The 12,176-nt window shown below is 65.0% G+C and overlaps 1 protein-coding gene across 5 annotated transcripts in view; it reads right to left on the minus strand.

The window, feature by feature from the left end:
• Positions 1–325: 325 nt before the first annotated feature.
• The window catches only part of NTNG2 (netrin G2), a 49,239-nt gene continuing 37,388 nt past the window's right edge, over positions 326–12,176 (minus strand). For 4 of the 5 annotated variants that reach the window (XM_070430399.1, XM_070430398.1, XM_070430397.1 and 1 more), the window contains 5 exons: positions 10,989–11,161; positions 10,499–10,525; positions 4,903–5,070; positions 1,895–2,029; positions 326–1,226 (listed from right to left, as the gene is read on the minus strand). In XM_070430399.1, coding sequence (XP_070286500.1) covers positions 997–1,226; positions 1,895–2,029; positions 4,903–5,070; positions 10,499–10,525; positions 10,989–11,161 — 733 coding nt within the window. In that variant the 3' untranslated portion in view covers positions 326–996. Of the gene's footprint in view, positions 1,227–1,894; positions 2,030–4,902; positions 5,071–6,407; positions 6,510–7,701; positions 7,777–10,498; positions 10,526–10,988; positions 11,162–12,176 lie in introns of all 5 variants that reach the window. The other variant, XM_070430401.1, reaches the window with a different exon arrangement.

Consider the following 12,176-nt stretch of genomic DNA (forward strand, 5'->3'; position numbering starts at 1 on the left):
TGTACATCAACTAGAGGCCCGATGCATGGATTCGTGCACTGGTGGGGTCCCTCGGACTGGCCTGTGGGGATCGGGCTGAAACCAGCTCTCCAACATCCCCTGAGGGGTCCCGGAATCTGAGAGGGCGCAGGCCAGGCCAAGGGACACCACTAGCACATGATCGGGGCTGGGGAGGCACTGTGGGAGGGCTCCAGGGTGTGTCTGGTCTGTCACGCCCAGTCCCACTCAGCCAGACCCCAGCAGCAAGCTAACCTACCAGTTGGAGCATCTGTCCCCTGGTGGTCAGTGTGTGTCATAGCAACCGGTCGAACAAAGGGTCAGACACTTAGCATATTAGGCTTTTATTATATAGGATGACCACCCCGTGGTGACCAGCGTCGCTCCTGTCCCTTCTCATAGGGGACGGTTATTACAAACAAAAATAGTTCTCTACAAAACAAAGTTTCCGGCCCTCCCAACCCTCCTAACTCCCTCCCCAGATGGTGTGTTCCTCCGTCACCAGGCCTCTCCCGAGCCTGGGGTCTGGGGGTTGCAAAGGAAAACCAAGAAAGAATATAAAAGAGAATCAAGTCAGCGACTGAAATTGTAGGCAACTGGAGTTCAGGGTCCGAGGCTGGTGGTCAGCCAGGGACAGGTGCAGGGGTGTTTGCAACAGTCGAGTGTGTGTGTGTGTTTACCTGGGGGTGCTGGGTGAGCAGCGCTTCTCCCCGCCCCCTGTCTCACCGCCAGCAAAAAAAAAAAAAAAAAGGAAAGGGGCGGCCGGAAATAGAAAAACTAAGACCAAAATCGGAGGCCACTGGGGCCAGTGTCCCACGGCGCTCCCGGCTGCAGCGCCGGGGCGGGGGCAGGTGCCACGGAGGCGGCCAGGAGGTGGCGGAGGACTCTGCTGAGTAGCACCTGGGAGCAGCTGGGGCCGCACCCTTCTCGCCGCCCGGCCCGGCCCCGGGCGCAGGGTGCACGGCAGGCGGCCCCCCTCGCCGCCGCGGTCCTCGGGGCTCAGCAGCCCAGGTGGGCGGCCAGCCCCAGCAGCAGGCAGCCGAGCAGGGTGGCGGGGCGCGGCGCGGCCCCGGGCGCGCGGTCGCAGTCCAGGCCGCCGTCGTCGGCGGGGTCGCAGCGGGGCAGCTCGCAGCGGAGGCCGGTGTAGCCGCGCGGGCAGGCGCAGCGCTGGTTCTGCAGGCAGGTGCCGCCGTTCTGGCAGAACAGCTGGTCGTCGTCGCACACGTTGGCTGCGGGGCGGAGGGGCCGTTAACGCGGGCGGCGGCTCATTCCCCCCGCCCCGCCCAGCACGCCCACGTGGGAGCTTCTGCCACTGGGATGTGCAAGCCCCGGGGCGTGGCCTGAACCGGGGCTGATGGAGGCTCAGGGCGCACTGGGTGCGAGACGTCCCCGCGTGGACGGTAACCACGCCCGGGAGCCCGGGGCCCTGCCTCCCTCCCTCCCGCCTCTGCTCCTGGCTCTTCTGCTCCCGGCACCGGCCTGGGTGCTGTTTCAGGCGCCGGCCCCGGCGCCGCCCTTTCGCCCCTTACCTCGACTAACGGCGGGTCTCCGCCAGGCCAGCTCTCGGGACAGCCTCGCTCCCTCCCTCCTCCGGCCAATCCTCCCGCCCCAGCTCTCGTTCGCCTTCAACTCGCTTCCCAAGCAGCCAGCTCCACCTCCGCTCCGATCCCCACCGGACACCGACCCCATCCCGTCAAAAAGGCCCACCCGCCTGGCCCCGCCCACCGCCCCGCCCCTGTCAACAGCAGGCCACCCGCCCGGAACCCTGCCAACCCCGCCCCCCAGGGCCCAGGCCCCGCCCCACTCCGCCAGGCCCCGCCCCCGACAGGTCCCGGCCCCGCCCACTACTCCAGGCCCCGCCCCGTGCCTGCTGCCCCGCCCCCGGCCCGGCACTCACGGTAGCAGCCCTGGCGCCAGTAGTGCGTGGGGAGGCAGTCGTCGCACTTGGGCCCCGCCGCGCCCTCGCGACACTCGCAGAAGCCGGTCTCGTTGCACCGGTCGTGCACGGAGCCGATTTGGTTGCAGTTACACTCTGGACGGACAGGTGCATCGCGTGCGGTCAGGGCGACTCGTGGGCACCGACCCCACCCCGCCCGGCCCCTCATTCCTCCCACGGGCTCCCCCTGCGGGTGGTGCTCCCCACGCAGTGAGCCCGCGGCTGGACGGCGGTGGGAGCTGACGGGTGTCCACATCCCGAGACCGACCTCGCTCCCGGGCACCCGTCCCCCCTCCCCCCTCCCCGGCCCTGGCGCTGTGGGGCCTGGGACAGACGCTTCCCCGCCTGGGCCTCAGTCTCCGCACCTGGGACTGGAGCGGGAGCCGGTCCCTCCTGGCTCCGAAGAGCTGTGACTCTGAGGCCGGAGGAGCCTCCTCAGTGGCCGTGGGCTCCGTCCCTGGGGGCTGTCGTACGCGTGTGTGTGGGAGGGGGGTGCAGCCCTCACCTATAGCCCCTTTCCGGCGGTGGAGGAGCAGCCCCCGAGCCCTCCCGCCTCCCCCTGCTCTTCCCAGCTGGTTTCCTGGGGCCTCTGCTCCGTGGGAGGGGCGCGTGGCCCCACTCTGGGACTCCCTGAAGCCCGGGGCTGGGCCAGGGGGTTCAGGCAGACAGGTGCTGGGGGAGGGGTGCTGGGGGAGGGGGTTCAGGCAGACAGGTGCTGGGGGAGGGGTGCTGGGGGAGGGGTTCAGGAAGACAGGTGCTGGGGGAGGGGTGCTGGGGGGGTGTTCAGGCAGACAGGTGCTGGGGGAGGGGGTTCAGGAAGACAGGTGCTGGGGGAGGGGTGCTGGGGGAGGGGTTCAGGAAGACAGGTGCTGGGGGAGGGGTGCTGGGGGAGGGGTTCAGGCAGACAGGTGCTGGGGGAGGGGGTTCAGGAAGACAGGTGCTGGGGGAGGGGTGCTGGGGGAGGGTGTTCAGGCAGACAGGTGCTGGGGGAGGGTGTTCAGGAAGACAGGTGCTGGGGGAGGGGTGCTGGGGGAGGGTGTTCAGGCAGACAGGTGCTGGGGGAGGGGTTTCAGGAAGACAGGTGCTGGGGGAGGGGTTCAGGCAGACAGGTGCTGGGGGAAGGGTGCTGGGGGAGGAGTTCAGGCAGACAGGTGCTGGGGGAGGGGTGCTGGGGGAGCAGGGCCCTCTAATCGGATCCAGAGGCCTGGCCTGGCCCTGCATCTGGTTGGCGTGACATCAGCAGCTCAGTTGTGGGTCCCTCAGAGCTGATGGAATTAGCTGAAGCCTGGGCTGTAACTCAGCCTGACTCCAGCTCTGGGCAGCCCCCCTGCTCCCAGCCACGCTGGTCTGGGGGATGGGCAGTGGGGCTGAGACCTGGCCTTCCCTGTGAGCCGTGCTGGTGGGGGTGTTGGTTGGGAGCCATGGCTTTGGCTTTTTGTCCCTGCCCAGGCTCAGGGTCCCCAAAACCAGTGCTGGAGTGGAGTTTGAACAAAGCTCGGGGCCCGAAGCTGGGCTCTGTCTGTAAAGCTTTTGAAGAATTTCATTGGATAATTTTGTGGCTTCAGCCACAGAAAAAGGGTTGAAACCTTTGATCTTATCCACGTCCTGACTTTACAAACACAGAGACTGAGGCCCAGAGGGGGGAAGGGAATTGCCCAAATGCACACAGCAAGGCAAGCGCTAGAACCAGTTTACAGCCCCAGCTATGGGCTCCGAGACCCCAGTGCCCGGGAGAACCCAGTGGAGGTGATTAACAGCGGACTCTGGAACCATCACTAGGCACCACCTGCGGAGGGTTAGGCCTGAGCTGGGAAGGTGTGGGGCCATTTCTTGGCGCCCCTCCTCGGGACTCGGTCTTTAAAGAGGCAGCTGGAGCGGGAGTTTCCACAGCCCCCGGGGGCTCCACGCACTGCGGGGCCTTCCATGCGCCCTGCACCTGGCCCAGCACCGGGACAAGGCACATGGTCCAGCACATCCTGTGCTGGGCCCTCCCAGGTTAGGGTTGGGGTTGTTAGGGTTAGGGATGGGGTTAGGGTTGTTAGGGTTAGGGACAGGGTTAGGGTTAGTGTTAGTGTTAGGGATGGGGTTAGGGTTGTTAGGGTTAGGGACAGGTTTAGGGTTAGTGTTAGGGTTAGGGATGGGGTTAGGGTTGTTAGGGTTAGGGACAGGTTTAGGGTTAGTGTTAGGGTTAGGGATGGGGTTAGGGTTGTTAGGGTTAGGGACAGGTTTAGGGTTAGTGTTAGGGTTAGGGATGGGGTTAGGGTTGTTAGGGTTAGGGACAGGTTTAGGGTTAGGGACAGGGTTAGGGTTAGTGTTAGGGATAGGGTTAGTGTGAGGGTTAGGGATGGAGTTAGGCTTAGGGTTAGTATTAGGGATAGGGTTGTTAATGTTAGGGTTAGGGATAGGGATAGTGTTAGGGTTGTTAGGGATGGGGATGGGATTAGGGTTAGTTTTAGTGTTGTTAGGGTTAGGTTTAGTGTTAGGGATAGGGTTAGGGTTAGGGGTAGGGTTAGGTTTAGGGATAGGGTTAGGTTAGTGTTAGGAATAGGGTTAGGGTTAGGGATGGGGTTAGGGTTGTTAGTGTTAGTGTTAGGGTTAGGGTTAGTGTTAGGGATAGGGTTAGGGATAGGGTTAGGTTAGTGTTAGGGATAGGGATAGGGTTAGGGTTAGGGATGAGGTTAGGGTTGTTAGTGTTAGTGTTAGGGTTAGGGTTAGTGTTAGGGATAGGGTTAGGGATAGGGTTAGATTAGTGTTAGGGATAGGGATAGGGTTAGGGTTAGGGTTGGGGTTAGGGTTGTTAGTGTTAGGGTTAGGGTTAGTGTTAGGCATAGGGTTAGGGTTAGGGATAGGGATAGGGTTAGGGATAGGGATAGGGTTAGGGTTAGGGATAGGGATAGGGTTAGGGTTAGGGATGGGGTTAGTGTCAGGGTTAGTGTTATGAATAGCCCCCCGACCCCCACCCCACTCACCGATGCACACATTCTCGTCGTCCAGCTCGGCGGAGCCGTTTCGGTAGAAGCCCAGGCGGCAGTGCTGGCAGTGCTGGCCCCGCGTGTTGTGTTTGCAGCTGACACAGGTGACCACGTTGAGGAAGTCGATGTAGCTGCAGCGGTTGGAGTGGCCGTAGCACTCGCAGTCTGGGCCGGCCGAGTGGGAGGAACAGCAGGGTCAGTGAGGGAAGGAGACCGGGCCTGCCGGCTGCCCCCTGACCCGTGCCTTCAGGGGAACTGGGGCCCAGGGAGAGGGGACCTGCCCCCGGACACGCAGGGGTCAGACCGGGCACAGGACCTGGGCCTCAGCACCTCTGACCATTCGGGGAGAGATGGGCCGGCCAGATTTGAGCTCAGAAGAGAGCCAGGCTGGGCTTAGCCACAAACTGCCACCTGGTCGTGTGGCCGGGACCCAGGGAGGGCCGGTGGGCAGCACCTGCTGGGTGCTCGGCGAGGTGCTCTTCGTGGGGATGCCCAGGAGATGCCAGGGTGGTTAGCAATGCTTCATGCAGGGAGGGTGGTCATGCCAGTGTGAGCTCAGGGAGGGCAGTGCTGGGCCCACGGTGTCCCCGCCGTGTCCCCAGCGACTCAGGAGGCCTAGGTGCCCGCAGGGACGCTGGGCGGCTGGAGCGGCCGGAGCTTCCTCCCGTGCTGCTTTGGAAGATGGACGGCTGACCACCACCTGCAGGGCCCTTCCTGTTACCTGGGCTGCTCTGCAGACCTGATTGGCACAGAGGGCCTGCTCCCTTTGCCTGCCTCTAGACTCGGCCCAGCCTCCGACTCTGACTGCGGGACAGCCATCTGCACGCCACCCGCTGTGTCCTCCATCCCTGCACCTGCTCCAGGGACTGAGCGAGCCCTGTGGCCGCCCGGGGCCAGGCCCCAGGCATTGCAGGCGGATTCCACGACCTCATGCAGGGGCCACCTTCCCCGACTCAAGAAGGGGGGTCATTTCTTGGTGACCCTCCTAAGGGACTCGCACCCCTATGAATAAGAAAGCCAGCGTGGCCACCGCTGAGCTGGGAGAGGGAGGCTGACCAGGGGTCAGGGGTCAAGGGCATGGGAGACCTTGGAGAAATGGGCCCCTGAGACGTGCCCAGGACCTGCCCCCTTCACACTGTTTCTCCGGGGACCAGAAGGCAAGGCACCCTCCCAGCGTCCCGAGGAGCAGCAGAGGTCAGAGGGGCGGCATCAGTGACCTCCCTGTCCCAGATCTTGCTTCAACCAAGACGGCCCCTGGGCCACCTCCCAGGAGAGCTGGACCGGCTATTTCTGGCGGCTGCTCTGCCTGCCGAGCTGCCCACTGAGCCTCTGACTCATGCTGCTCCAGCTCCCCTGGGGGAGGGCTGGAGGGAAGAGCGCTCAGGTCACCTTGGCCCAGCTGCTCTGGGCGGGGCTCTGAGCCTGGGGCGGGCCGTGGTTCCCAGTGGAGGGGGCGGGTAAGGTGTGAGGAGGGCTGACCCAGCCCTGGGCCTCCCCCTTACCTTGGAATTCTCCCATAGGCACCACCTGAGGAGATTTGGGCCTGAGCTGGGAAGGCTTGGAGGCCTTGGCAGGGGCGGGGGCAGCGGTGAAGGTGCCCGCAGCTTGGAGAGATGAGAAACAAGCTCTTCCATCAGCCCGGTCCCCCCTGCCCGGCGGGCTGTCGGGGCCCAGCAAAGGCTCCCAGGAGCCCTGCCAGCTCTGGGCAGCCCCGGCACCTGCTCAGACATGAGGTGACCGGGCCCACAGGGGGCACACGGAGCCAGCCTGCCTCGGGCCCCCTCCGAGACCAGCTGCCACCCAGCCGGACTCACCCTCCGTCACTTCTCTCCTCCTGCCACCCACAGCGCGGCCCCAGCTGAGCTGGACCAGGGGACAGGCTGAAACATCCCTCCTGCCGCCCAGCCCTCCCACTCCCGTGGGCATCACGTCCAGTCAGCCTGGCATTCGGCCCTTGGCACCTCCCTCCTTCCTGAAGCAGCCTCCCTGCTCCACCCAGCGGGTCCTTCACCACCCGCCGTCCCCCACGATTCCCGGGACCCGGACTGTCCAGACCCACCCCCCCTACGGGGAGCATCGCCCCTCGGCTTCCCCCTGAGGGTCCTTGGCGCCCAGCCAGCCCAGCCAGCCCAGCCCAGCCCAGCTGGCTCTAACTGCCTCCATCACCTGGGAGGATACCAGGCTCAGGGCCTCCAGGTTGCTGGGAACTAACTGAAGACCTGCCCTCGCTGGTTGTGGTTCCAGGCCCTGCCAGCAGAGGGCGCGCAAAGCCCCTGCTTACTGCCCACCTGCAGGGTTGCTGCCTGATGTGGAGGGGACAGGTGAGCTGGGATGGGCATGGCTCCTGTGCGTGTCACTCTATGGCCACAAGCCCATGCGTGTCTCCTGCCCCTGTAGTTAGACAATGAGGCTCTCGGCCTGGTATCAGGGCCTCCCCTCCCCGCTCCACCCCAGCCCTCCCTTAACCAACACTCTGCCCCTTGGTGAGGTGGGCCACTCACTGCCTCCCACTGCCAAGCCTTTGCCTGCTGGTCCTGCCGCCTGGACTATGCTTCCTTCTGTTATATATTCCCAGTCACCCGCCCCACCCCTCTGGGCCTGAGCTCCATCACTGCCCGAGAGGGTTCTCCACTCAGCTCAGAAGCCCTGGGGGGGATTAAAGGGGGTGGGTTGGTAGGTGAGGTGTGGGACGAGTAGAACTCCAAGGCCCTTCACCTCAGCTCCCTGGGGCCCCTCCCACCCAGGTCCCACTAAGGGGGAGGGGCCTATGGGCATAAGAGGAAGATCCCCCCATACCTTCTGCACGGGAGGGCACCTGGGGCCAGGGGGGGCTCGCCCCTGGGGGGGCTGCTGTCGGTGGCCTTTTCCACTCTTGGGGAAAAGGAGAGGAGAGAGGAAGTCATGCAGGGGCTGGGGCTGGGGTGTCCTGGGGACACGCTGAGGCGTCGCACTCCACAGACCCTGGTCAGAAGCAGCACTATAAGCGGCTCTGCCTACACGGGCCACAGAGAGCTGGGCCCACATCTACGGGAGAGGCAGCGTCTACGGTACAGCAGCTCAGCGGGCCGCGTGGGAGGGCCTCCTGCCCGAGTCTGCATGCTCTGGGGAGTCCTTTCTCAGCGGGCCCCCTGGTTTGGGGACTCCTCTACCCTCCCTGTGTGGTCCCGTTCCCACTGACGGGCAGTCGGATGGAGTCCGTATCTGAGCGCAGAGCTCTCTGTGCCGAGTCTCGGGCTAATGACTGTACGGGGCGGCATCAGCCGTGCCCAGCAGGTCCGACCCCAGGCAGGGACGCGTCCTCCCGTGTGGGGCCTGCCTCCCGGCCACCACCTCTCCCTCCACCCCCTGGTCCGGGCCCATGTCCACCAGGGACCCCGATGTCAGTAACCCCCAAATGCCACAGCACTGCCTCCAAGACCATCGGGCCGCAGCCGGGGAAGCAGGACGGGCGGAGTCGGGCATCGCCCTGTGCTGAGTCTCTCAGGACAGGCCCCGAGGGACCGGGAGAAATCGGATTCTTTCTGCTTCTAAAGGGATTTCTCGGATGCTGGTCGGTGGGGAGAGAAAGAAAATCTAGCGGCTAAGAAGTGAGGAGCCTTTCCCGCCCGGAGCCTTCAGATGTCAAATTGACATCACTAGGCGCTCAGTGAGGGGGGGCCGGGCCCACCGGCCAGGCTTAATTAGAGCCTCGCTAGCGCCTGCCCGAGGCTCCAGGCTCTTCCCACACCCTCCTGGTCGAGGACTGCGGTGGGAGCGGTCTTGTCTGCCAGGAGCCCTAGCCTGGGGACAGCTTGCCTGGAGGAGGGAGAAGCCTCTGGGCCAGCGGTCACGGCCCAGCTGGACTCTGGACAAAGAGCCCGAGCGCTGTGGGGAGGCACCGGAGACTCGGGACCTTTCTGGGACGGGGTCTGGGACGGGAGAGGCCCCGCTGGGCTCTCAGGGGACAGGCTCGGGTGTGCGAGGAACGGCCTAGCAGGGGCCTGTGTCCGGTGCCAAGAGCAGATGGAGGCCCGTCTGTTCCTGTGGAATCGGGGAGCTGTGCAAGCCAGGGCCTAGGACGCACTACCTCAGCCCCAGGCCGCAGGGCCATGGCTGGGCGGCTCAGTGGGCAGGGAGCGCCCGTCAGTGAGCCCCGAGTGCGAGTCCTGCCCAGTGCCTGGCCATCCGTGAGCAGCTGCTCCTTCATTTCCCCGGTTTCTTTCCAAACCACTTTCCTGAGGTGCAGGGACCACAACCCCAGTTGCCTCTTCCTGAGCCATGACCCCCGCCAGTGGGATATGGGAGACAGCGGCCTGTTCAGAGCTGTGGGCCAGGACCCAGGCTCCACCCACTGCCGCGGCTGTCAATCTTAGTGGGGCTCCAGGCACGGGTGGGGGGGTCCAGGCAGGGGCTTCCGTTGCTAAAGAGGCGTGAAGACCCCAAAACGTGGGCACCTCAGGTCACTGGCTGTCACCCTGGAGCAGCCTCCTCCCCTAACGCCCTCCTGCCGGGCACTGGGCTCAGGACGCAAAGCTGCCACTCCTCCCTGGACAGTCAGGGGGCGGGGGGGGAGGGGCCTCCCTGGACAGTTGGCAGGGGGGTGGGCTCCTTCTTGGGGCTCAAGCCTGACCTGACTCGCTCGCTGCCAGGCCTCGGACCCTCTCCTAATTCCCAGCTTTGCACTGTGCCCTGCGCCCCTTACACCCAGTCAGCAGCAGCTCAGCCAGCGAAGTCAAGGTTCCTCGTGCGTGTGGGTGCACGTGTGTGGGGGTGCACGCGACCGCCTCCCACCCACACAGACCACCGCGTACAGGCAGACACGGCACCACCTCGGCGGTTTGTGTGCCCAGTGGATGGGGGGGTAGGAGTGATCGGGACGCCCTGATGGCCACAGGGGCCTCAGGGGCTTGGGGCCAGTGTCTTCCTGGGACCTGTCGATGCGGCTGAGAGAAAGAAGCGAGCGAGGGTGGGAGCTGGCGGGTGGGGGCAACGCAGAGAAGCAACATGGGACCCCATGAGTGGACCTGGGCCCCCCCAGGCCCAGCCTCCTCTGGTGCTCTCTCGGCCCCTGGGGTCCAGAGAGGTGGAGGGAGGCAGCGCCTCCAGAAGCACTTCTGAGGTTTGGGATCTCCCACCGCTGGCTCTGAGCAGCCGGCACACCCGCCAGGGGCAAGGCCGCCCCAGGGCTGACTACTCTGGGGCCTGAGCTGAGCTGACCGCCTTAGGACCCGGCCTCCCCCCCCAATCCCCAACCCCTGCCCCCAGCCTCTCCAGAGCGATAGCTGCAGATGCCCAGAGGGAGGCCGGCCCACGGTCAGGCTGGGGGTTCTGCTGGTGGTGGGGAAGGTGAGCCCGCTTTTGTCTGGTCCCAGAGGGAGGGCCATGGGGCGCTTCCAAAGCAGCACTAGGAGAAGCTGGTGGGAGGAGCGGTGGGGGCTGCAGCCCCAGCGAAGGGGCGGAGGGAGCGGGGAGAGGTGATGGCGATGCACAGTTGGGGGGGCGCCCCGGGGCCCAGGGGGGCAGGAGACCCGCTTTCCTCTCCTGCTCTTCCCAGCACATGCAAGCGGCAGGCGCAGGCCCGTCTGGCCCCGGGGGGACCCCGGTGTGTACTCACTGCCAACAGCGGAGCCCACAGCGGCACCTGTGGAGAGAAGGGTCTCAGCCTGCGGCCATGGCTGGGCAGCGCCTCAGCCTGCGGGGCCGGGGCCCTGGGGGTTCTTGTGGACAGAGAATGGGCACGAGAGGGGAAGTGGACGCCGCCAGGGCAGGCGATGCCAGTGAGGTTGCCAGTCAGAGGAAGTAGCAGGGACTAGAGAAGGTCCTGGCAGCAAGGAAGTGGGCTGGGCTCCTGGGAGGAGGAGCGGGAGGGGCCGGCCGGCACCTCTGAAGGCCGCTGCGCCGTAAGTCAGCCTTCAAAGGTGTGTGTGCGCGTGTGTGCATGCGTGTGCGTGCGTGTGCATGTGTGTGTGCATGCGTGTGCATGTGTGTGTGCATGCGTAATGTAGAACTCCTGGGGTTGAAGGGCGGGGAGACCCGGGCCGGGCTGGCTGGCGGCCGGAGTGGGGGGCACAGTGGCCAGGGCGCGGCGGCCCTGCCGTACGTACACGCGTTGGGAGAGCCGTGGGGCAGCGGCAGGTAGGAGCCGGCCCGCCAGGACCGCGTGCGGAAGTTCTTGCGGCACTTGCCGCAGTCGGGGCCCGTGGTGTTGTGCTCGCACTCGCACTGCAGGCTGCCCTCGCGCACGGAGCACAGGTTGGCGTGCAGGTTACACTTGCACCTGCAGGGACACAGGACAGAGTCAGTGAGCTCCCGAGGGGCCGGGCCTGGGGAGTGTCGGGGCTGCAAGGGACCCGAGAGGCCGCCAGGCCCACCCGCCAGGATTCTCCCTCAGGGCAGTCGCTCCCGGCTCCCCCTCCCGTTGAGGGGACTCAGGCTGTGGGTCTACCTCTGGTCTTGGCTTCAGGGCTTCCTACGCCTCAGTCAGGGGCGGGGTGACAGTGCCCTGTCCCAGAGGCTGCGTTTCCAGCAGCCCAGCTTCTGACCCCCTGGCTCTAGACTAGGGAGGTCGCCAGGTAGCGAGACGCAGCCCTGAGCTCATGTTCACCTTCCCTCGCAGAAGAGGGGCCCTCAGGCCCGGGGAGGGCTCCCTGGGAACCATGACCCACACCATCCACTGCTCGTGACTCTCGGGCCCAGGCCCACGGCCGGACCCGGCTCCCCCAGCCCGGACACTGGCCGTCGCGGCTCTACTCCAACACGGCGGGAATAAGACGCCCGCGGAAAAGCCGGGGCCGGTTCCCCGAGTTCCAATCCACGACCACATGCACAGGGCGGGGCCAAAGGAGGTTCAGAGAGTTTATTCTTGTTTTATTATTAATTATTGCATTATTTTCCATACCAACAACTGTAACCCTACTTTTGCCCGCACTGCATTCTGTGGGCCTCATGCAGGGGGTGGGCCGGCACCTGTTGGCGGGGGGCCCCTTCCTGCTGGGGACCCAGCGCTCAAGCCTGCAGGCCGACATATTGGATGCTCTCCTGAGGCCCCCCCACCTGCCCCGCAGCCACCGACAGGGTGCACGGGCGGATGAAAGGCTCTGGCAAGGCCTGCGGAACGAAGCCTGCCTGACTGTCTAACGAAGTTACTTTACAAAATGTATCTGACCTCGGAAGGTTTCAGGTGTGTGTTTTTTCTCTCAGTTCCTGTTTAATATCCCACTGAGCCGGCTGGAGCGGCACCAGCTGTGCGGAGCCAGGAATGTCCCGCGCCTCTGGCCCGAGGACGAGGTATT

This window comes from Myotis yumanensis, unplaced genomic scaffold, assembly GCF_028538775.1.
Source record: "Myotis yumanensis isolate MYYU_CA2020_CCGP unplaced genomic scaffold, mMyoYum1.0.hap1 SCAF_12, whole genome shotgun sequence".
Taxonomy (NCBI): Eukaryota; Metazoa; Chordata; class Mammalia; order Chiroptera; family Vespertilionidae; genus Myotis; species Myotis yumanensis.